General features: G+C 39.0%; 1 protein-coding gene across 6 annotated transcripts in view; it reads left to right on the forward strand.

Moving 5' to 3' along the window:
- The window catches only part of RTTN (rotatin), a 114942-nt gene that overhangs the window by 40212 nt on the left and 49474 nt on the right, over nt 1-25256 (forward strand). For 5 of the 6 annotated variants that reach the window (XR_005647983.1, XM_039839810.1, XM_039839822.1 and 2 more), the window contains exons 24-32: nt 1114-1302; nt 1933-2172; nt 3353-3497; nt 10668-10822; nt 14321-14540; nt 18869-18997; nt 19450-19560; nt 21105-21266; nt 22476-22547. Coding sequence is in view for 5 of the 6 variants with exons in the window: in XM_039839810.1 (XP_039695744.1) it covers nt 1114-1302; nt 1933-2172; nt 3353-3497; nt 10668-10822; nt 14321-14540; nt 18869-18997; nt 19450-19560; nt 21105-21266; nt 22476-22547 (1423 nt within the window). In the remaining variant the exon portion in view is untranslated. The remainder of the gene's footprint in view (nt 1-1113; nt 1303-1932; nt 2173-3352; nt 3498-10667; nt 10823-14320; nt 14541-18868; nt 18998-19449; nt 19561-21104; nt 21267-22475; nt 22548-25256) is intronic. The other variant, XM_039839812.1, reaches the window with a different exon arrangement.

Genomic DNA, 25256 nt, shown 5'->3' on the forward strand with positions numbered 1-25256 from the left:
GGGTGCTGTTCAGGTCTACACAGAAGTCGAAAGAGCTGCACAGGGACCATCAGCCTGCCCTTCAGCCTGCATTCAGCAGTTGTTAACTCATGGGTCTTCTCCCTCCTGCCCGTGTGTGGGTGCTGGGAGCTGTCTTGGCTGAGGAGCCCAAGTCTAGAGAAAATAGGATGTCTAGTAAGTGTGCATAGGCACAGTTCCCTGGTCCCCACCAAGCGTGTCACCAGGGCCGCAGCCCGCAGGGACGCTCAGCGCTGCGGCTTCCTGTTACGCATTTACGGTTTACCCCACACGTCCCAGTCCAGACCTGGGGAGCTGCTCCCAGTCTAGCGAATCAGCTTAGTGAGGCTGGCGACGTCCTTACCTACTTGGCTGTGGTAGAGAAAAGAGCCAGAGCGTTAGCCCGGGACCGTATTTGTCCATGGGGAGAAGAAGGGGTTTCCTTACTCCTTCAGTCGCAGTGATGTCGTCGTTAAAATCGTTGCCGGTGTGGTGGGTGTGTGGCCGTTTCTAAGACTGCTCATGATGTAGTTCTCTCTGCTTTTTATTATTTTCTCCCTTCCGTGTTCTCTAGGCTTAATTTGCTGTTCGTTTTCTAACTTATTAAAGGATTGACTGTTGATTGATAGCCTTTCCTCTTTTCGTTTGGTGCATGGCCTTCCACGTAGGCCTCCCATTCTAAAACACCTCTCCATCCTCCATTTGGTGCTCATTCTTTTTTTTTTCCTTTTTTTTTTTTACCTGGCTTTATTGAAATATAATAGACAGTTGCTCGTCTTTACATTGTACAATTCAATGAGTTGTTTTCAATTATAGTTGGTGTACAATAACATTAGTTTCAATTATACAGCATAGTGATTAGAGATCTATATAACTCACACGGTGATCACCCTACTAAATCTATTTCCCCTCTTCCCCCTTAAGTATTTATTGTAACATTGTTAACTATTTTCCTTATAGTACATTTTATATCTCCATGTCTATATTGTAACTATCCATTTGTGCTTAATCTCTTTGACCTTTTTCGCCGCCCTCCCTCCCCCAACACCCCTCCATCCTTTTGAGTGGAGTGTAAGAATTTGAAAATCTGTAATTATTTGTGTGCATCTTCTCTAGGTATCACCTGCCAGTGCATGCAGTTGGCCACCATGCTGTGAGTCCGTACTCCATAGTTTTGCCCTTATCTGCTGATTGTTTGGCCTTGAAGCCGGTCTCAGATATGCTGAGAATAGCGTGGAACCTGGCATGGTATCGTGGGAGTGACAATCTTTTGAAGCAAATGAACTCCGAAACGCAAATCCAAGAGTAAGCTGTTCCTTTTAGTTGGAAAAGCATTCGCATTTAACTAGTTATAACTGATTAGTTAGGTCTTATTTGTCCTTTAGGTCAAGTAGTTTTTGTACTTATTATCATATGATTCTGCTTTGGCACTGAAGCTTATAATTTTTATTTAGTTTTAAAGAATACATGTATTCGTTACTTTTTAAAAACTATCACACAAGGAAATTGAATTAAAAAACAGGTCACCTGTGCTGTCTTCGAGCTTATGTAAAGCTTGGTTAGTTAATAGATGTAGACAGTAGGGAGATTGCTGTGTGTTAGGGTAAGGGGTTGGTGAGGGCGGGTCTGAAGTTCGTCACTGTGGAGTGACAGTTATTACTTCTGAATAGTTTCGTATTCTAATCTGGCAGTACTTTCTTATTTCATTGAAAATTACTTCATATTTGCGTAATCAGGAAAATGTCAATATAAACACTTCAGATGCTAGTGTAAAAGCCTAATATCGACAGGTGTACACTGGATTTTCTTTTGGCTGTGAGTCAACCTTTAATTAAAAGAAAATGAAGGTAAAACAACTTTTGGGAGAGAGTGTATCATAAAACCGAGCTCTTATTTAAATAGTTTTTGTGTCTTTCTCTTTTTCTATTGGTTTAGATTTTTAGACACGTTGAAGTTGTCCACAGAGGACATGCTTTCTCTGAAGATGACGCACACTGCCAGTGGACTGAAGGACTGTCTCCATTCCATCGTTCAGGCTGCAGGGCACAGGGAAGTGAGGGCTGCTGTCACGAGGATGAGTTTCTATTTTCTGAATGACAGACTGTCTTTGAAGAGCAGCCCTGGCCCATGTGGGGTTCCCTCGAAGTCCCTGGCGTGGCACACCGCGCTGAACAGGTCAGTGGAAGCCCCAGTCTGCAGCTGGCAAGACCTGGGTCACATCGTGTTTGGGCTCTTCTCCACGCTTTTGGGGGTGAGAGCATATGTTCTTCCTGTCACTGTCATGAGACAGGTTTTCATAGAAGGAGAAAACCCAGGCTTTTTATTAGCTGTGATAAATATCTCATAACAGCAAAAGAGAACATTTTTCACTGAATCATTGCATTTTATAAGGAACTATTAATAAGCTTATAACAGTTTTGTAAATATCCTATCATGGAAAATTCTTTTATCTTATAAAGGTAAATGATGAGGATAAGATATGAGCGTGTGTTCCCATCTGTATTATAAACGTGCCAAGACATCCGTGGGTTCACTAATAGGTGTGGCTCACCTGCAGCTGGCTGTTTGTTTTTTGTTGCTTTTGCATTTTTCTGCCTCATTTTTCTTTATGCTCTGAATTTCATGGAGCTGATTACCATGTGGTGGTGCATCAGTAGCTCTTGGGAAGGCTCTGGCTTATAAATTTAACACGTTTAACTGGCAGCAGATGGCTGCTGCGTTGGACACAGACAAGACCGCTGAGCGGCCGCTGGCAGCAGTTTCACGTTTTCATTTTCATGTAACTGGTATAAAATACGTAACTTTCATACTAAACATAAAGTGTGCAGTTTTCAGAACGCAGGGTTAAATGGTTTTGCGAAAGGCCGACTCCTTTATTTAGGCTGGTTCTCACAATTCAGATATCTGCCTTGGCTTTTTCAGTGGTTTGCTGGAGCCAGCTGGTGCTGCCTTGTGAGAGAGCTGATGGTTAAATTTTCAGGATTTTTGCAAGTTAGTTGGTTTCAACGGAGCCATTTAAAAAAACTATGTAAAGTTACAATTAAATAAATTATATGAAAATAAATTAATGATTATGCAGAAGTTATTATCTCCTAATCATCTTACAACACTGCTGTGATCTGTGTTCTCAAGGTTATTTATATCTGTCTGTGTCGTCGAATGCTGCGGCATGGTGTGCTGCTGGCCATCTCTCAGCTCTGTCACAGTGGTGGCTTGCAGTCGCCACAGCGGGTATTTAGACAATGGAAATTGGCAGACAACAAAGCAGCACCCAGTTCCTCAGCTGCTTATTAAATATTTATCAACACACCGCTTTAAGAGCTAGAAACCATGATTATTGTCTTCTTCATTGTAGGTTTTTACAAGTGCTTCCTGCTTGTACTGAAGATGAGAAACTGCTAATAGATATCATACATTTTTTAAATAAGTTATTGAAGACACAAAGAAAAGATTCATCAGTAGAACTTCTAAACTGGCTTCTAGAATTACTTCTTAGACATGTAAGTGTTGTTAAAGAATTTGGGTTTTAGGTTTGACAAGTGGTTTATTTGAAAATCATTAATACTATATTATTGAAAAGTACAATTTTTAACTATAGCCTACACTTGGTAGTGTATGCCTCGTCTTGTGCTAGATGGCTCATAGCAATGTGGCCTTCTCGACATGATTGAGACTAGGCTTATTAAACAAGAGTATAGAATAGAGGGACCTTCTGTTTTGTAGTTAAACAGAATAGATTAACAAAACCTGTTCTGTGCAAGTTTTCTGCTGCAGCTGTATTTTTAAGTGAGAATCTTGGGGCCTGGGGGAAGCGGGGACTGTAGACAGGAAAGTGGAGAGGCCGGGAGCACAGCCAGATGGAGGCCGTGCGCGAGGGCCGTGGTGGCACCGAGATTGGAAAGGACGAGGTGGACAGCGCTCGGGCTTTGGTGCGAGTCCACTGTGGCGTTTACCCTCCGGCCCCCGCTCTCACGTCTTTAGCTGTTCTAAGAAACTTGCCAGCAAGCTGGCTCACTACCATTGGTCTGCCTAGCTATGTTTTTTTTTTTTTTGGAAATACTGTGTGAATTTGCTTAACCTAGCTAAGATAAACTTTTGTATACGTAATCATGAAAAAAACACATAAAAATTAGGAAAGAGGGTCTAAATTGATAAAGAAGATAGCCCTTATAAGACAGATATGTTTCATTATATGTTAATGTGTGTTAATACATTTACAAAGCTAATTTAAAAATATGATTTGCTACAAAAGTACGAAGTGCTAATATGGTATAAGTTAGAAATTCTAATTGAGAATTCTTTTTAAAGTATTTGTAGATTTTTAAAAAATCTCTATATCATGTATATAAATGTGCGTATATACAACTTGTTTAGATGCTTATTATCACCTCTGTTATAGATCGGTGAAAATAGGGACTGTTTTGTTCGCAGCCGCGTACCCCTCACCTGCCATAGTGCCTGGCGCACGGAGAACTGCCAGAAACGTTTATTAACCCAGCAGTAAACTTACAACATTGAGGAAGCTACATACTTAATTACAAGAAAACACATAACCTTAATTTCATAACTTGTTAGAATTTAACAAAAATGGAAACTATAGGCCATATTACATATGCAAGTTTATACTTATAGACTCAATTCCTGGAACTGTAATTGCTGAGTCAGTTACGAAACACAAAGATACATGTGTCTATGTGTTTGTCTTGAGATTTTTTGTTTTTTATTTTTGTAAGTAAATGACTGAGTGAGGCCATCCTTTTCTGCCTGCGCGTTTTTGCTTTCTTCCCTGTGACTTGTTCTTTGATGCTTTTGCTGGTTGTGCCCACAGTCGGGTGGTTAGTCTTCTGTCTCTTTGTGGTAACAAAGGAAAATGTCACATTAGAGAGATGAGCCCATTACCTGTGATATGAGTTGCAAATGTTTTTTTCTTGTTTGTTGTTTGTTTTTTTGTCTGTGGTTATTTTGAACTTATTTTCCTATCTTATGTACACCTTATTTTTTTTTTTAATTAACTTTATTGGGGTAACATTGGTTAATACAATCATATAATTTTCAGGCGTACATTATAATTTGACATCTGTATATTGTCGTGTGTTTATCACCCAAAGTCTAGTTTCCTTCAGTTACCATATATTTGACCCCCTTTACTCTGTCTACTTCCCCCCCTCCTCCACCACCCTCTCCCCTCTGGTAAACACTAGTCTATAGTCCATGTGTCTCTGTTTGTTTGTCCTGTTCCTTTGCTGCTTTTAGGTTTATATCTCATGATATAAGTGATATCATGTGATTTTCAACTTTTTCTGTCTGGCTTATTTCGCTTAGCTTGATTATCTCAAGGTCCATCCATGTTGTTGCAAATGGCAGTATTTCATCTCTTCTTAAGACTGAGTAATATCCCATTGTATATATGTACCACAGCTTCTTTAGCCAATCATCTATCATAGGACACTTTGGTTGCTTCCATGTCCTGGCCACTGTGAATAGTGCTGCTATGAACATCGGTGTGCAAATATCTTTCAGATATGGGTTTTCAAGTCTTTGGGATAAATACCCAGTAGAGGGATTGCTGGATCATATGGTAGATCAATTCTTGTTTTTTTTGAGGAACCTCCATACTTATGTACAGTTTAAATCTCCTAGCTTTGGTAGGTTATATTATTTCTACTTTTCATCTTTTATAATATTTAAATTGTGTTCCATGACCATAACTTCCTACAGGTGTGTGTGTGTATATGTGAGAAATCACCCATCCTCTGGGTTACTTAGGCCTTCCAGCTACTACTCATGCCACCCGTGGTTCCCAAGACAGCTGCTGTGGCGATCTTTTTAAGCTAAGTCACCTCATGTCACCCTTCTGCTTAAAATCCTGCACCAGCTTCCTTCCTCACTCGGAGTAAGCGCTGGCCTCCGGCTCTGAGCCCGACTCTGAGCTTTCTCTCTCCATCCACCACTGCGCTCCCTCCCTCCGTTCCAGCGCACTGGTGGCTGGTTGCTTCTTAAACCTGGTCCTCACAGCTACCTGAGTGCCTCACGTTTCCTTTTCTCTCTGGCCGAGCACTCGTTCCTTCGATACCTGTATGGCTGACGGCCACACGTAATCCAGTGCTCTGTTCAGACGTTAGTCAAACAAAGGAGCTTTCTCTGCATCCCGTGTCGTACAACATCCCTCCATGCTTGTCTGTCTCTCTGCCTTACCACTTATCTCTACCTTTTTTCTTCTCCTACTTTATCTTTATTCATTGCACTTATCGCGTCCACCTGCAGAATATCTTTGTTCGTTTTGTGTGTACCTCAGCCCATTAGAAAGTAGCCTCCATGGGGACAGGTCGTTTAGTCACTGCCGTATTGTTTTTCTTTAGTCATATTTATAGGTTTCTTTCTTTATAGGTTCTCAGTTATGTACCTTATTGGGAAGGTCTTTTCTACTCTAAAGTTTTGAGTAAACACTCCCATGTTTTCTTTTATAACTTTTAAGACTTTATTTTTGTTTACATCTTCATTCGTCTGGTATTTTTTTGGTGTGGATTATTTTTTTTTGACCGGTTAGCAATTTTCCCATATCATCTGTCTACCACTGATTTGAGTTGCCACTATTGAAAAAAAAAGGTCAAACTAATATCCTATATATACATGACCCTTTGATTGGACTTTGTATTGTGTTCCTTTGATATGTCCATGTTTTCTGAGGAACTATATTTTAAAATTATTTTAACAAATTTTTCTTTAATAAAGTTAATTTTCTTTATTTTTTCTGGCCATTTTTACTTCTTTCAAATTAACTTTATTTTGTGAAACTTATGACAGAACAGTTGTCCACTGAATGGACATTTCTATGTGATTTTATTGGCTTCATATGTATGGCAAGAAATACCTTAAACATAACTAAAAAGACATAATAAAATGAGAAAAATATTTGTAATACACATGAGAGACAAAATACTAGTTTTCTTAATGTACATTTTTTGAATCTAATAAGACGATTAAACTTTCAAAATACACAGACTCGTTCAGTGAAGTTTGTTCTTCTGTTTCTTTCTCAAGGATGATTTCAAAGAGCCATAGTTACTTTGATTTTCTCTTACTTTTTAATTATTAAAATTAAGAGAGTGTTTGGAAGCAGTTATTTTCTGAACATTTTTAATAAAGCAAAAAAGTAAAGCCTAATGTCATTGTAGTTCTTTTAGCTTTTTGGCATGCTTACATGTTTTAGAAATTGGATATTAAAATAGTATTAAAAGAATCTCTATGAAGCTTTTCCTATGAAAGAGTTTTTTGATAACTCAGATCAATTTTTGATTTATAAATGTTTTATAACTTCATAATCCTTTTACTCATTTTTAAAAAAGAACAATCTCCTTCTTAGGTTAGAGTACTTATATTCTGGGGATTATAGTTGCTTTGGGCTGTGAAGCGGCAGATTTAGTTCACTTTAGTTTTAGAATCTTTTCTTGAAAATCTGTGCAATAATTGAACATTTACATAAAAGACTTTGTACATAGTATAAAATAATAGAATGCACACTGAATATTAAAATATATGTGCTAATTATGTTACTGTAACTAGTTAAAACATTTAAATGATTATGAAATTATTGTCATGAGTGGTGATGTATATTGTTTAATTTAGTCATAGTTTTGAAATTAAAATGAAATTTCTATAAAATTATAGATGATTGCACTGTAATTTTAATGCAGTTTTAGAAAAGGTTTTTTGGTATAATTAAATTTATTTGACTTTGTAAAGTATCAAGGCTATCTTTGGAAAGCTTTTACTTTATCTCACATATTACCATCACTAGTGTTATAAAAAATAATACTTTTAAGGTGAGCATAGTGGACTTAAGCCTCCGCTCTCTGGAGAGTTTCCTCTCTAAATATCATGCAACAAGAGTGACGTTGTTAAGTGTTTTGTAATGACCAACGTTCAAGATCAAGGAAGCCTGAAAATAGAAAGCCAAGTGCCTTTTAAAATGTCATTTGAAGTTAGTAAAATAAGTGAGAGATGATTTAAGGCGGTCAGTAAAAGAACATTTCCAAGGAACTGTTTTGAATGTTTTGACATAATATGGAAAGATATGTAAAAGAAGTGGTGGCAGAAACTAACTAAAGTAGGCAAATGTGAACTCCTGATCAGGCAGGTGAACCTAACAGGAGACGTAAAGAAGAATCAGGTCACTTACGGAGGGAAGACGTAGGGACCGTCGGTTGTGAAAGTTTTGTTTGTGTTTGATCAAAACATTCATTGATTACAAACATTTTAATTCTCGGGCATTTTAGGCATTTCTTGTGCCACTCATCTATAACTTAGTGTAATGATATTTTGTTAATATATAAAATAACCCAGAGGTGGTAAGTTTGAATACCTTTTTTGACAGAATGAGTTTTTTGATGGAAGTTCATAAAAGTGGGGCCCTAATTTTTGGGGGGAGGCTGTTCAGCACTACACTGTGGATGTCTCTCCTTTTTGGCCAGCTTTCACAGGCATGTGTGCATTCAGCGTCCCTGGGGGGTGTTGTACAATCTGCTACTGTCGGCTGCTGATGGACGGAAAACGGGAAGCCATGGGTGGTAACTGCGCTTAAAGACAGTGGGCCATCATTACCAAAAATGTTGCCTTGAGGATAAAATAACAGTGCAAGTCGTTGGTTTAAAATTGGGATTGAATATTAATGTCTAAAGACAAAACCTTTAGGAGCGATTAAGCACTTGAGATGAACGGTCATCAGTGGAGACATCGATTCTAACGCCTTGTACTCAAATGTTCATTTGTCCTGTGTTTTCAGGTGGTGCTGCGTAGGTCCCCCGAAGCTTAACGTTAACACATGACTCCAGGGTGTGTTATAAAGGGGAAAGGTCGCAGCGTTTACAGGCAAAAACAAGTTATTAACAGAATGAGATTCTTGGAGGAAGCTTAATTTTAGATATATACATACCCTATCACTATATTCATAGGAATCAGTAGTTCCTACTTAATATTCATCTGTATATCAGAATTAATAATTCCTGGTAGTAAAACTATTTTTTCCAGATACGGTTTGCATTAAAAATAGCTCGTTCCTTTAGTCAGTGTGGGGGGTGAGTCGGCCCTTGGTTACCGGAGGCTACGAATGTGAGAGAATACATACTTATTTTTATGATTTCATTAAATGTATATCTTGATTGTTTATGCATGCATGAAACATGGAGGCTGTAGTTACGTTTCTTGTAATTTTACGTGATCCAAATAAGGCAGTTCTTGCTCAAGATGAAAGGAAAAGCTGGGAATAAAAGCTGCTGAGGTGTGAAACATAGTAAAGTAAGTTAAAAGCGAAATGTGTCTCTCTAGTACTTTCCAGAGGCTCTCAAATAAGTTATGTGTGATCATGCGTACCTGACTGAAGTCTACTCTACATACTTTGTAACATGAACAACTTGGAATTTTCTTCCCTTTTTCTTCATTTCTTTTAAAGAGAAGACGGTTATTTTTGAATCGAGTGCTGTAGGTGAGAGATTTTATAACCACAGTAATTACATTTTGACTTTATCTCTCTGTGCATGTTGTAATATGCACTATTGATGTGACATAATGCTGGGGACAAAATATTTACTGGCTTTGAAGTAAAATGGTTCAGAGATTAAATCCTTGCTCAGCTCATTCTTAAGATTTCGGACAGATTACCTCACCTCTTCGTAAACCTCCATTTGCCCATATGTAAAATAAGAAAATGCAGGTCTTCTAGTTTAATCAAAAAATTACATGAACTCTTTTTTTTCTCTTTTTAGCATAATTCCTATGCCATAGATGGTTAATATTCCATAAATCAATAGATGCTGGGGGTTAATGTAATGTATTCTATTCTCTTAATATAAAAATAATCCTATTTCTTTAGCTACATTTTAAAAATGGAAAACAGGAAAAATTTTAGATCGCTTTAGTTTTATTTGTTTATTAGCCTATCAGATTGGCAAGGCTCACAGCGGTGATGATGCTCAGCATTGGCTTGGATGCTGTAGGCCTTCTCCTCCGCTTAGTTGTATGTTGTGGTCTACTTTTTGCAGCGGCAATTTGGCAGTGTACATCAAAAGTATTAAACTGTTATAATGTTTTGATTTAGTAATTGTATTGCTTAAAATTCATACATAGAACGTAATCAGAATTGAGCACATGTTGCATCTCAGTGAGATTAGAAATCACTAAAAAAAAAAAAAAGTCACCAGTCATCTAGGGTTCGGGGTGGTAAATCCGCACGGTCAAAAAACATTCAGGTAGTACAGTGTTTTTGGAGAAATACTGATAATAACTTGAGGTAAAAAATGGTTACAAGAGTGGATTTTTTTACTAGGTGCTGGTTGTGTTATGGAATTATACTGATGTTTAGATTTATCCTCACGCATACAGAGGCGTATGTATGATATAGTAAAAGCCGCCCTCACTGAGTGCTGTGATCTCGGGTGGGTTTTGTCTTTCTCATTCTGCTTCTCTGTATTTTCCCCAGTTATCTATAAGAGACATGCGTTCCTTTTGTTGAGACAATGTGTGAAACACGTTTAGAACGTCCGCGTTCACGTAGCAGAGACCCATGCAGCTCGTTAGCTGATGGATCCTTAGTTAATCCAAAACGTGACTCGCAACAAAAGCCTTTGTAGCTTAATTAGAGAGTAAATACGTTGTTTACCAATTTCACTTTTTAGAGTCCAAACCCGCTGTTAGACCTGCTGGTTCCGACAGAGTCACAGGCACGAGAGGAAACGGATGACATCAGGACGGCTGTGAGGCAGCAGCTCCAGAAAGAACTGATCGCTCTTTTCAACACCTTGCTGCTCAGCTTCGCGGCAGTTACTGACAGGTACCGTCGTGTCACTGAAGGTTTGGGGACATCGAGGTGGAACTGAGTTTTCTTTTGATTTCCAAACTGCTTTACTTTTCACGTGTTTTAATTCAAGAGGAGGAAAGACTGCAGCACTAATCTGCGGTGGTCCGTTTTTGTTTCAGCTGACTCGTGTGGCCCGATCACGTGTCACACACACGGTTCCGTTGTCCTCTAGGCCTTAGCTCTTGGTCGTCTTTCAGTCCTCTACTCATCCACCCGAGCAGTCACGTCGTTTCTCTGACTTTACGACTGTTTTTGCATTAATGATTTTCAAATGCGTATCTGTGGTTCTGACTTCTTTTTTTTAATTTTTAAAATTAGGTAAAATTTACTATTTACTTTAACCATTTAAACATGTACAATTGATGGCTTTTGGCATAGTCATGATGGTGCACAACTATCACTAATTCCAGAACCTTTTCATCACCCCCAAAAGAAATCCTGCACCCATAAGCAGTCCTCAGTCACCCTGTGTAGGCCCCCGGCAGCCACTCATCGTCCCACATCTACGGGTTTGACTGTTCTGGTCATTTTCTGCAAATACAGTCAAGCAGCATGTGGCCTTGTGTGTCTAGATCCTGTCACCTAACGCATTTCACGGTTCACCCGTGTCGCAGCACATGCCAGTGCTCGTTTCTCTCCGTGACTGAGCCTGGCCCACACCCGGCTGTGCCAGTCCGTTTGTCCGTCTGTATCGGTGGGCGTTTGAGTTGCTGCCGTGAACATTCATATACAGGTTTTTGTGAACATGTTTTCGGTTCTCGTATATACCTGGGACTGGAATTGCTAATTCATGCGGTAGTTCTCTGTGTAACGTTTTGAGGAAGAGCCAGACTGTTTTCCGCAGCATTCTTACTGTTTCGCATTCCCGCCAGCCTCGTATGAGTGTTCTAATTTCTCCACGTCCTTACTAGCACTTGTTGTTATTGTATTTTTGGAGAAACACCTATTCAAGTTCTTTTCCTAATTTTGAATTGTTTTTTTTTGTTGTTGTTGTTGAGTTGTCTTTATGTATTCTGTACGGTAATTCCTTACTATATGTATTATTTGCAAAATTTTCTCCAAGTCCATGGATTATCTTTTCATTCTGTTGATAGTGTTCTTTGATGCACAAAGTTTTTAATTTGATGAGGTCCTGATGTGCTTAAATCTAGGGGCTTTGCTGGAGAAAAAGACCTGATCCCACATTTTAAACCATCCGAAGTGTCAAACAGCCCTGATTCAGTTCAACACTTGATTACATCCAAGAGCTCAGCGCATAACCCAAATCTTGAGACGAATTGGCAAGCCTATCCTATGAGAAATTGTTATCTATTTCACTCGCAATAGCTCTTTTATACAAATATTTGATATACAGTCATAACTGAAGAGAATTGTGAACAAGCAGGAAAATGTCTCTCATAATTAAGAGAAAAAAGTCACTAGAAGCAGATCCACAGATGTCAAATATGAGAAGAAATGTAAAACTACTATTACAAATAATATTGTTTTAAGTAATAAATATAATGGATATTAAAGGAACAGATGGACAGGATTAATAAAAATATGGAGAATGTCAGCAGCAGAGAAATGGAGACTGCAAAAAAGAACTAAATACAAATTCTACAACTGAGAAATACAGTTTCTAAAACAATTCATTACATGAGCTTAACAGCAGACTAGACATGGTAAACGAAAGGATTAGTGAATATAGAACATGAGTCAATGCAAATTTCAGTAGAGGGGGACAGCTGGGAGTCTTCTGAGGTGCCGAGAATATTTCGTGTTTTGTTACGCTTGTCGGTTACATGATTACATGCATATGTAAACCATCACATAGTGTGCACGTTAAACTTGCGAATTTCACCGCATGTGAATTATGCCTCAGTAAAGTGCTGAAGACAAGAACCAAGTGGAGCCAAGGGCGGCGGAGCCTGTGCATCTGGACCTGGAATGTGTGCAGGGACCTCTCCCGGGGCTTGTTAAGGCGCGAACGTCAGTAGCTCAGGAATTTACATGTTCAGTGAGCATTGCAGGTGGTCCTTGGACTAGGCTTTGAGAAATGATGGCGTGGCCTGTTCTTTAGGCGAGTTTCGATGTTAGGGAAAGGGGTGTGGGAGACACCTTCGTTCATGTGTTGGTCAAGAGCAGGTTAGGATTTGTGTTTGGGGATGGAAGTTACTTCTGTATGCTTGTAGGTTGCCGGTCATGTGCTTATTATAAGGATAAATTAGAGTAAGAGGAGCAGAGAGAGGCAGGCAGGTGAGTAGAGAAGGAGGTGGGAAGAAATGGTGAGAAAACGAGGGAGGGGAAGAGATGTGTGTTGCGGAGAGACAGAATCGAGCGAGCAGTGTGGTAGAAAGGCGTGTGGGATAGAGAGAGGTGGCATAAAAGAGGCCAGTCTGTGGGTCGGGAGAAGGACGTCAAGGGAGTTCACTTCTGATAATTTCGTTTTTCCCTCCGAAATGAGAGGCAAAGTCATTTGCCAAGAGGGGAACTTGATGGTGATGAGACAGGTTGGTCGTGGAGCTTGGGAACGCTTTCAGGGACCAGGAGAGGGGACTGGTCACAGACAGGCCAGAGTCTAACTGAGGTTGGAGGTTAGAGCTTGCAGTGCACCAGGCTGTGTTAGGGTGCTTTTGCTCATTCTTCTGAAGTGATTGATTTGGGTAAGAGGAGCAGAAAATGAGGTAAAACAGTAAGAACATGTTTAATGATGTTTAAAAAACAGACCATTTTTAATGATGTTAGATTACTTTGTTGTTGACCTGTGAGAAACATGAATTTATATAAGTATTTCTAAAACTTTAAGAGCACCTAATGATAGGTATATAAAAATTATGACCTTTAAAAGTTATACCTATACACTTATTGAGATGAAATATAGTCCATAGTTGTCAATTTTAGTCTAAAGGCCTGTAAAACTGAAGAAATTCTAGATTTTCACTGTTTTGTTATACAATATTACTTTTTCTAGGAATTACATCTTTTGATCTGTGCCTAGCTACTTAATTTAGGAGATTTTGTTTTCTAATAGAAAACGTCTCTTGATTGTTTTTTATGCGTCAAACTCATTAAAAGCTTTCTTTTTCTTTTATATTAGCTTTCAGGAAAAAACACATTGTAGGCAATTAAAAATTCAATTTTTTAATGATGCTGAATGATTAAAAGTATATGTTTAGCCTGTGCCAGTTAAACTCACTTAAAATATGCATTTAATTTTCCATTCCAACTTTTCATTTTTATTGGATGGCAATTGCAATATCCATTTCTGTATTTTTATGCAATTATCACTGTTACTTTATATCATATACCTTAGATGATGTTTTAACTATGTTTTTCTTGCGAAGTCTTGTGAGAGGGAATATTTCTGTTGTTTCTCCTAGTACATACTTTTCCGATACAATCTTGCACCACCAGTAAGACAGCTGCCCACCCACAAAGTGCATCACACTTGTTCTGTGGTTGATATTTTTTCCTCCTTTACATACACAGGAAATGCTTGGAACTGTTTTACGTCTTCCAAACACAGCTGGCCCTGAAACTGCTGCAGTGTCTGCGAGTCACGGATGCCCCTCACTTCTATGGCCTGCCTTCCCTCGAGAGGACCTTAGGGGGCATGGCTCACCTCACTGCGCTGCCGGGGTGGAGCGCGCATTCCCCCCTCACAAGGCCCCTCGAAATTTGTGTGAAGTACTTGTCAGGCCTCCTGGAAGTAAGTTGACATGACCAATGACATACCCACAATAATAGAAACCCCCAAGTAGTTGTTTACTGTTTATCGATTGCTTCCCGTGGGCCAGGCAAACGGTAAGTGCATTATATGCGTGACTGTATTTACTGTAGATTATTATTCAGTATGTATATGACTCATCGTGATGGTTAAATGTTTTACTGATTTTTATTAACAAAGACATAAGATCACTTTTAGGAATACACTCCTTTTCAAGGAAAAAAAAACTAAGGCTTACATTTAAGTGTTCTCATTAGGGCGATTTGTTTATTATATTGTTTAACCTTTTTATTTGTGAAATACACCACATATGTGAAAAATCTATGTAACATAAGTATGTAGCTCGGTCAGTTATCGCATAGTGATTGATGCCCATGTGACCACCCCCGATCCAGAAGCGAAGCCTCACCCGCACTTGGGAGTGGTCCTCAAACGTGCTCCCCATCTCCACCCCTCCTGGCCAGTGGTAGTTATCTGAGTTCTGCGGTCACCATTTGTTCGTGTTTTCATGGTTTTGCCGTTTAAGTTCGTGTCCACGTACACCATAATTCCTGACTTGCTTAAGTTCGTGTCCACGTACACCATAATTCCTGACTTGCTTAAGTTCGTGTCCACGTACATACACCATAATTCCTGACTTGCTTGCTTTTGTGAAGCGGAAGCCCAGTCCGGCGTCTGTCTTCGGTCGTCCTGCTCGTCAGAGCCGCTCATTTCTCCGCCCGGAGGTGGCGTTCCTCATTCCTGTGTGGTGGGCTCTGCGACGGCGTCGAAGGGCACGTGGCTCTTTTCCTTCCAGTTTACGGTGACTTTGGATATGGCTCCTGTGAACATCCTCCTCGGTGACAATGAATTTTTGTAATTTTATTTTCAAACTGTTGTCGATATGTGGAAATACACCCAGCTTTACACATTAACCACATACCAAGGATCCTTGTTCCAAGTTCAATGGAAAGGCTTTCATTGTTCACCTCTCAATATGCTCTTTATTGTAGTTTTTTTCAATTAATTAATGAAAAGTCAAATTAAGGAAGTTTTCTTGTCCTATTTTGCTAAGAGTTTTCTTTTAATCATAAATGTATATTGTTTTTTCTATATCTTTCGATAATCGTTATTTTTTTCTCCTACATCCCATTCAGGTGACAAATTACATAGACTGATTTTCAAATGTTAACCTTGCATTTCTGGAAAAAATTTCAACTAGGTCGTGATGTGTTATTCTTTTTACAAATTAACAAAATTTGTTAATATTTTAAGAATTATCCTACCTATTTTGTTATGCAAAAAATGTTTTTGGAATTATTGCATCTGTCTTAGAAAACTGTTGTCGGGTTTTAACATCAAAGTCATTTCACCCTTATATGTACATAACTTTCTTTTTTTCTTTATATAATTTTTTTCATCTTTGGAATAGTTTATTTGAATTGTTCTTATTTCTTCCTTAAATATTTAGTAGAATTTGATGGTGAAGCAATCTGGGCCTAGAGGTTTTTTTGGGGGAAGACTATAAATGACTTGAATTTTTACAACCTAGAATTACTCAGATTTCTTATTTTTTCATGTCAGTCTTAGTACATTATGAATTTCTCTAATTTTACCCAAATCTTTGAATTTACTGCCCTAAAATTACTCATCAGACCATTAAGCGCCCCTCCCCTGTCTCCGGTTGGGCCCTGGTGGCTGTGCGTCCCCCAAGAACCAAGAACAGGCCCCGTCTTTGCCCTCCCCTGCATAGTGTACCCCCGTGTGATTAATGTCTGCTTAGACTTATTTCCTTCTCCTTTCGATTTAACTTACGACTCTTTTTTCTGACATTTTAAGGTGGTGGAATCTTCATTTTCTTTCTTTATTTTATTTTTTTTTTTTTAGCTTTTTTTCTCAAGTGTCCGTTTTTAGCTGTAACTGGCTTCTGAGCATGGCCTTAACCCCATCCCACAGGTTCTGTCTTCACTGAGCTCACTACATTATCGGTATGGTGTGGTAAATGTAGCGACAACATGGATTTATAGGGGAGCAGCTTCGCCCAGCACCCCACCAGCCTCGCGTGCATGCCCCCAGTCAGTGCACGGGGGCAGGGCTCAGCTGCAGGTGATCTTAGCCTCGGCAGAACTTCTGCAATCCCTCTGGAACGTGAGAACGTGACAGGCTCGTGAGGAACTGCTACAGAGCCTTTGTCCTTTGCTTCACTCTGTGGTAGGAAGTGTTAGGAGCCTGTTTCTTTTGCCTCCTGGGTTCTGATGGGGAGGGCTTTCGGCCTCACTCCTTTGGGGACAGCTGTAGGAGCTCCCTGCCGTCTGCACTGCTGTCATCTGGCCCCTCTGTGTCAGGGTCCCCCTGCACAAGGGACACTGGGAGCTCCTGGCACCTTGGGCTCCTCTTCCTTTTGCTGTTTAAATAATGAACTGTCTGAATCTAAAAATGGCTCTTCGTTTCCTTCCTGACCGAATCTGTCAGCGTTACTTGCCTTGTAGGGCTCCGGGGTGGCCAGCGGTTGAGTGGTAGTTCGAGGCTGGGATCAGTCACCACGTCAGGACTTCAGGAGAGGCTCTCGGACGAGGCAGGGCAGGGACCGATCTTGAAAGATGAACGAGCTGATCGGAGCTGACGGGCGTCCCAGTCATGGGATGCTGTACCGAAGTCTCCACAGCGGCCTGTCCCTTTTCGTGCTGCACAGTCAGACTTGCCGTCAAACCCTCTCCACCCAACAGGCTGTCCTTCAGAAACAGAAACCTCTCAGTCCGAACCTCCTTCTCCAAGTGCATAAAGCTCTTTATAATCTTGCATTTTGAGTCTTATCTCCGTTTTATTTTTTCTCCACATCTCTTGAAGTTTCAGTTACATATGGCTATATAAAAAAGCTTATTGAAAAATCTGGTTCCTTCCTATAGTTTCTTTTCTTTTGGGGGGTGACAGTCTGTACACATAGTTTAAGATCACACTCCTTCATTTACTTTACTTCAGTAAAAGCCTTTTTCATTCTTTCAGACATAGACACTCAGCACATGGTGTCTGACTGACTTCTGTCTTCCGCAGGGTCCATGCCTGCGGCAGCTTACAGGTGCCGCTGTTACGGTGCTTAATGCACTGCGTTTCTGTTTCATTTGACGCACTGACCTCTTAGAACCCGAGCTTGTAAGAATCATCTCTGGATCATTTCCAGGATCTTTTCCAGTGTCGCATAGCTCCCCCTTGGCCCAGCACAGTGATGTATACATAGTAGACAGATGATGAATAATTTAATTTATATTGTCTTATATATGATTTTTAAATTGGAATACAGTTTGAACAACTAGAATATGACATGAATGAGCATAAACTATGTGTGTTTAATTTTTGTACTTTCATTATTAAATTTTGCTTTAGGCAATGTTTGTATACTCAGCTACAAGCATGCTCCAGACGATGCTATCTAGAATTTCTTTCCAAAAGTACATCTTGCTTTTGAAGATTTCAAAATCTAAAATACTCTGAATTATAAAATTTAATATGAATTCTTGTGTAGTCACTTTAATGAAATAAATTTTTTTTCTTTTGAATAATTGTAAATATTGGAAAAGGGCAAAGTGCCAGTATGTTAATTAGTTATCCATGCTGCAAGGTGTCCATGACTAGAAATGTATGCATTTTTAGAATGGATATATTAGCTTAAGACTTACCATAACATTTTTTAAAAAGTAAGCTCCTCTAATGCATTTAAAATATAATTCAGTGTGTAAGTACTTAATTTATAGCATTATTTGTAATGTGAAGGTCGTAGCCCCTTAAATAAGAAACATTTCTTTTAATGTTACTGATAGGAACATGTCGAATTCCTCAGACACGTGGGAGAGAAAAAGTTATCTACTGATTTAAATAAAGATATACTAAAATATGGAGTAGAAATCTAAGATATTGCTGAGAAGCGAGAAAAATGTTCATTTACATTTAAACCATAATTCTAGAAAGTCTAGCCTAACCATGGTAGTCAATAAGAGTTTTATATAGCTAGTAATTTCTAAGTATACTTTTCAACAAGATATTTATAAACTGTTTTACTTTAAGGGTACTATAATATTTGAGGAATATTATGAACAAATTCTAAATCACAAAAACCTTCTAGAAGGACACTATATCCTTTGTATAAGTTTCAAAAGGAATATGCTTTAAACTAAGAATATTTATTTTAATTGTGGTAAAATCACAAAAAATTTACCATCTTAACCATTTTTAAATGTATAAACGGACACTATTATATATCCTGTGTGTGGTTAGGGTTCAGTTCAGACAAGTCAGTGAAAAGTGGCATCATTAAATTGTTTACATTTGTTTTTCAGGTCATTACTTCTTTTTATGTGGAACGTGGAGGAAATGCCATGTCCTTCATGGGAAAAGGAGTCACAAAGAGCACAATCCTCTGCTTGCTTCATTTGTCCCATGAGATGGTGGCCCAGGGCCCAAGCTCGGTGAGGGCCTTGCGAGCGGCCTGCCTTCTGAACGCAGCCAGCACTGTGCGCTGTCTGCCACGTTTCAAGTGCACTATATGAAGTGCCTCTCTCGACTTTTCTTCTCAGGAGACAGAAATGATTTTTTACCAAGGTGTTTCTTAGAGGTTGTATATTATACAAATCTGAACTTTATTTAAAATTTATTTTGATTGAAGTCTGCATTGTAGACTCCATTTTCTTCTAAATCATGGGGAAAATAGCTGTTCTGAAGAAAAATTGTTATGTTTCACTTTTAAAGAAGTTGAGATTTTTGTTTGCCTTATTTTAGCTAAATGATGGATTATAACCCTTTCTTAAGTACAGTTTTACTTTGTTCGGATTTTTTAAAGTTCAGAGTTTGCTAAAACTCTCTCTGTTTCGGTCTCAGAAACTTACCTGATGTGCTTGTTTCCACTTCCTTTTGCTTCTAGGAGTGGATGTCACTTTGGTTCTTGCCTTTGGGGAGTCACAGCGAAGAGCACAGCCCTGCTCAACACGGGTTGGCTTGGTTGATCCCATTGTGGGTTGATCGAGACCCAGAGGTCGGTGCGCAGAAAAATCAAGTTCATCATGTGTAGATTAAAAAGCAAGTGAAACAAGACATACATGCATATACATACGTATGTTTCCAAAATGAGATTATTTTAGTCACTCTGCCTTAAGCTTTATTTACCCCATCTTAATCAGCTTGGGCTGCCATCACAAAGTACCATAGATGGGGTGGGGGGGCGCTATTCATGAACATCAAAATTTATTGTCTCACAGTTCTGGATGCTGGACATCTAAGGTCAAGATGTCATCATGGTCATCTTCTGGTGAGGGCTTTTTCTGGCTTTCAGACGGCCAGCTTCCCAGTGTCTGCTCAGTGTGTGACCTTCCTCTTTTTGTGAGGTGACCGTCTTGTAGGATTAGGACCCCAGCTAATGGGCTCGTTTAGCTTTCGCAACGTCCTAAAAGCCCTGTCTGCAAATGCAGTCACATTGGGGTTTAGAGCTTCAGCATAGGAATGGGCGGAGGGCGGGGGGGACACAGTTCAGTTCACAGCACCCTCTGCAGTCAGACTCATTAGTGTACAGACTAAAAATAGAAAAAAAAAGATGATAAAAATATCACTTTTAGAAAGGACAGTGGAAAATTACTGGAAAAATCCATCCATTTTCAAACAATTTAGCACAGCTATTGAGTGATATTTGAGTGTCATTTAAAAGAATAGTAGTACCATTACAGTGCCAAGTTTTATATTTTTAATGAATTTTCCAGTTTTAGCCTTTGTCCACCAATTTTTTTTTTTTACAAACTACTTTATTAAGGTGTGATTGACTTACAAATATCTATGTATTTAACATGTACAACTTCATAAGTTTGGAGATAAGTGTGTACCCCGAAACCATCATCACAATCAATGCTGTAAACATATCCTTCACCTGCAGAAGCTTCCTCCTGCCTTCTTTACTGTTTATTCATTTGTTTGTTTATTTTTGTGATTAGAGCACTTCGTATGAGATTCACTCTCAGCAAAATTTTAAATATATAATGCAGTACCGTTAACTGTATATACTATCCATGAATTTCAAGCAAGAAGTGATTTTTTTTTTTAAATAATTTTGGGGATAATGCTGAATGTCTTATAAAAAGATAATTCCATGCCTTCCTTTTGCAAAGAAGTTTTAAAAAAACTCAAAACCATTTATTTGGAAGAAACACTAAAATATTAAGGAAGGTAGAAGAAAATAATAGGTAACCTCTTTAAAAATGAGGAATAAATAGGAGTTGGTTCATAAAAGAGACATAAGCACTTTCTGCTTTCCATAGAAAAAGGCTTGAGAGCTATAATTTTTATTATAGCTGGTTGTGACTTGTGACATTTCCTTTCATTTAACTTTTATTTTTTATGTTATTGCTTTCTTGAGTCATGGAATAGGATTTTTATTCACTCGTAAACTTGTAGGACACCGTTTTCTGTGTCTTTTATAGTTTAGGATCATCAAGAAGCTGTCATAAAACTGATATTTTATGTACCAGGAAAATTAAGAATTTATGTTAGGAGGTCAGACTCTTTGATTTGACACTTTTTGTTTGGCTTCAGCAGGTGAGGTTCACGTCCCTGGCCTTAGGGTCGGCCCTGACTGCCCTGGAGGCCGGCTGCGTGGCCTTAGCGAACAGTTGTCAGAACATTTCTGGTGGGATCTGGGGAACTGTGGTGAACATTCTTCTGGACCAGTCGGAATGCAGCATGGTGCGCCGGGAGGTAGGCCTGTCCGAGTGGCGCCGCCTCCCTCCCTCCCTCTAGGGGCCCGTGGGGCGCTCCTTAGGACCCCTGCACCCTGCGCCCAGTGCACGGGACTCACCGTTGCCTTCGGTCTCTCCTGCCTGTGAAACACCCCAATGAAGTGCTGGTGGACAATGGAAAAGATAGGAATTCACGGCGAACACTGTGGTCCTTTATTCTGAGAGGGTTGAAGTAGAATTTGGTATATTTTAATATGAACTCTTATTGCACGTTGAAAAGAAGTTTGCAGAAACAAAATGTTGCCTCAGTGTTTATGGGTCTGTGATGTTGATAAAGCTTTAGTTAAAGACAAAGGCTGTCCAAATACTCTGTCGTATAAGAGGAAGTGTAAACCCTGTTCTAATTCTTTCCTTCATTGCCGCTTTTATCAAAGTCGTGAGTGACGCAGATAGTTTTAAAAACAGTAATCGCATTGTGCTTAGAATCACGTGAAGAAAATGGCAGCTCCTGGGCCCTCCGTTAGCCAGCTCCTAGTTCCAAAGTCGGAGGCTGTGTTTTTTTTAATGTGATGCTTAAAATCGTAGCAGCTTCCTGATTGACCAGTGTAAAGATTATCTGTTTATTGACTTGCAATTAAGATGGTTGAAAATTCTCAAGATCTCTCTTTAGGTCTTGTCCGTTGTTCCTGTTACTCTCCCATTGTATCGTAATCTCTCACTAAATAGATAATCAGTGTCCAGATTAGCATGATTGTTTAATTTGGCCATCTTCAGGACCTGGGAGGTTAATTAAGTTGGACATTTGTGTTTCGTAGTTCTAGTTAGCGAATGTTTATTGAGAGGAACTTGTGTGAGAGAGGAAGATGGTGAGAGGGGTGTGTGTGTGTGTGTGTGTGTGTGTGAGAATGAGTGTGTGAGTATGCGTTGTCTGGAGGATAATAGGAACGTGAAAGTATATTTCCTAACTGCTACCAGAACAGTTTATATTTACAGATCATTTTTTTTGAAAAACAGAATTTTGAAATAAGAAAAAAATATATTTCTGATGAAATAATTTCATCTGCTGTTAGATCATCGCCTAATAAGAAATGCAGTTTGGCAGTTCTCAAAATGACCTGTCAGCACGTGCAGTTGGCCAGCGATGTTTTTTGTTAATAAATTACGGTATGTTGGTTATTTCAGAGATGACAACAAGATGGCAGTATTGACTTTTTTTTTTTAATTTCAGGCTGCATTTATTCTTCAGAATCTCCTTGTAATTCCAATGCCTTCAGTAATTTTAAAGGATTATACTTGGCAGGTGGGTGACTTTAAACAATTATCAACCTAGTAGATTTTTGTGGTTAATCGATGATAAAGTTTCAGCATATATATATTTCATTATTGGTGAAATTTTATACAAGGCAACAACATCTCTTAAAAGAAAGTCTAGAAATTTTCTTATGCTTGTTAAGATTTATAAGTTGCTTGTAGCATTAAAATAATTTTAAACAAATAATATTAGCTAACATGGTGTTTACTACGTACCAGATACTTTTCTAGGGGCTTAGCAAGTACTAACTTGTGTAATGGGGTTGTGAACCATTGCTGTTCTCATCTCATAGACAGGTAAATGTCAGCACAGGTTTGACTCACACACCTTTGCTCTGAGCCCAAGTAGTTTCTCTCTCTTACCCATTTACCATGTTGTCTCTCTTTAATGCTAATAAACGAATTTGTTTGCAGTTAAATGTGCATTGATAGTAACATCTTTTTTCCTTTTCCAATGCACGGTTAGGGTGATAATTACCTTTCTTTGGTTCCTACTGGATGAGTTTTTTGTTTCATGTTTTCATATCAAGTCTAGTAGTACCTAACTTAATAGCCTGCTGCTTTTTAGGTGACTTGGAGGATAGAAAAGTGCTCTCACTGTGGAGATAAGATACCCTGACCAGTACCTATCCACAGGTCCTTAACCTACGCCTGCATATTTATTCTCCTGTTGCATCTCACTCCCCAGGATCCTAGACAAATTGAAGGTTTCTTTTTAACTTTCCATTAGTTTGTCTTTGCAGAAGTTGCTGAGTGCCGTCAGCTGCAGGGAGGGCAGCTTTTCAGGCAGTCACTGGACGCGTGAACCCAAGTGGTGGTGAAGGCCCAGGTCTTCTTAAACTCTTGGAAAGCTCACTTTTTCAGACTTTACAAACCCAGGTCATCTCTGCCAGTTATTGAAGAGCCCAGGCTGCTTTTGCATGGCTTCCTCTGACTCGTTAGCATGGCCTCTCATCATGCTTGCTCGTGTGTGGTCTGTGTTGTAATAAAGCCAGAGGAGACAGAACTGGAAGGAGTACCCGGGATTCATATTTATGTTAATGGTGTAGGACTTTTAATGCCTGTTATCCAATAACTAGATTTTAAAACGTGTTGTTTTTGGCTCAAATACAAATTATCTCTCCTCCCATCGTTGAACTGGTGGCACTTGCATCCTCTGAGCTTTCTGGGTTCTGTTAAAACTCTTGGGGCATTCTCATAGAGAACCATGTGTAGATATGCACATTTTCTCTTACAAGTTAGGCTGTAGTTTTTTTGATTATTGCCGCTGACATGCTTATGGCAGCCTGTTGGTTTTATTATTCTCCATTTCTTCATCACCGAATTAATTTTCTACTAAAAAGTTGAAGGTAGTGGTTTTGGAGTCTTTTGCTTTGCCTACATTGGTCAGAATCAAAGAAGTTTGAGAGCTGCTCTAACCCCAAACAGTACTTGATGATGTAACTTTTGCTAACCTTAAGCAAAATTAGAAAACTGAGCAATTATTTTGTGTATTTTTAATAAATTCAGGGTTTTTTCCTCTTTTTTTTTTTTTTGAACTGTTTTGGTTATTATTTTTATTTTTAAGTGTCCTCATTTAGCAGTATAAATGGTTGGTAACCTAGTATTTGTGTCCCAATTTTGAAAAGACTTAAGTGGAACTTTAAATTCCCAAAGTGGAAACAGCTGTTCTAAGGAGGGAAAAAGATCCTCAAATATAGATAATGGAATTTCATAATCTCTGAGAAGTGTGACCTTTGCCAGTTTATTACAGCCGGAAAGAAGGTGCCACATATCCAGTTCTCTAAGGTTGAAACCGCCTTTGGTAGAATGATGCGTAATAGTCTTATTTGACAAAATGTTTCATTAACTTATCTTGGTGTACCTTTTACAGTATTTTGAGGGACGTAGCAGGAAGTAGCACCAGCGTCTAGGAGCCTCGCACATGCTTTAGTTTGGTTGAGGTGGCTTTTTGATGGATGGCTTCACAATGAGGCTCGCTGTTCCTGCCTTGGCTTTGCTTCGATGCCTGAGTCTAACCTGTGCCCGCTGTGCCCTCGTTCCCCTGGGTGATCTGCAGTGTTCTCGTCGTGATCCCAACCTTCCCGGTTCTCCCCGCACCCACACCAAGTTTGTGTCCAAATTCTGTCTGAAACCTTGTACTTCTGAGTGGTAACCATTTGTGTGTATAAATTACGAGTTATACAGCTGCTGGGTTTTCTTTATCATAGAGTGCTGGGAAGTTTAGAGCCTTCCTGTCGAAAGCGGCTCTTCTGGTATTTATGTTTTCTTGCTTTATCCCTGGTTCCAGTGTCTTGTTACCTCCGTTTTTCCTTCTTTCATCCCTGCTGTACTTTTTCTGTCATGTTATAATTTACCTTTTCTTGTAATAGGCATTAGATCTTTTCTGGAACAGTTGAGATATAAGTCATTTAAAACATTTGAAAACATTTTAAAAAGTATTTATTAATAATGCTTTCACTAACTGCTACAATCCATTTTAATCTTCTTCTTCTTTGAAAGACACTGGCATTTAATGTCTATACCATTAAATTGCTTCTTTTTCATATATTACCTTAACTTGCCTTATTTCTTACTATTTAATTTAATCTTAGAGTTGTCATAGCTATTTGGTTTCTTTTATCTAGAATATATGCTTCGGAACCATATTTTTAATATATTTTTAAATGTTTCTCTCAGCCCCACCCCGTCAGCACCA

This window comes from Pteropus medius, unplaced genomic scaffold, assembly GCF_902729225.1.
Source record: "Pteropus medius unplaced genomic scaffold, Ma_sr-lr_union100, whole genome shotgun sequence".
Lineage (NCBI taxonomy): Eukaryota > Metazoa > Chordata > Mammalia > Chiroptera > Pteropodidae > Pteropus > Pteropus medius.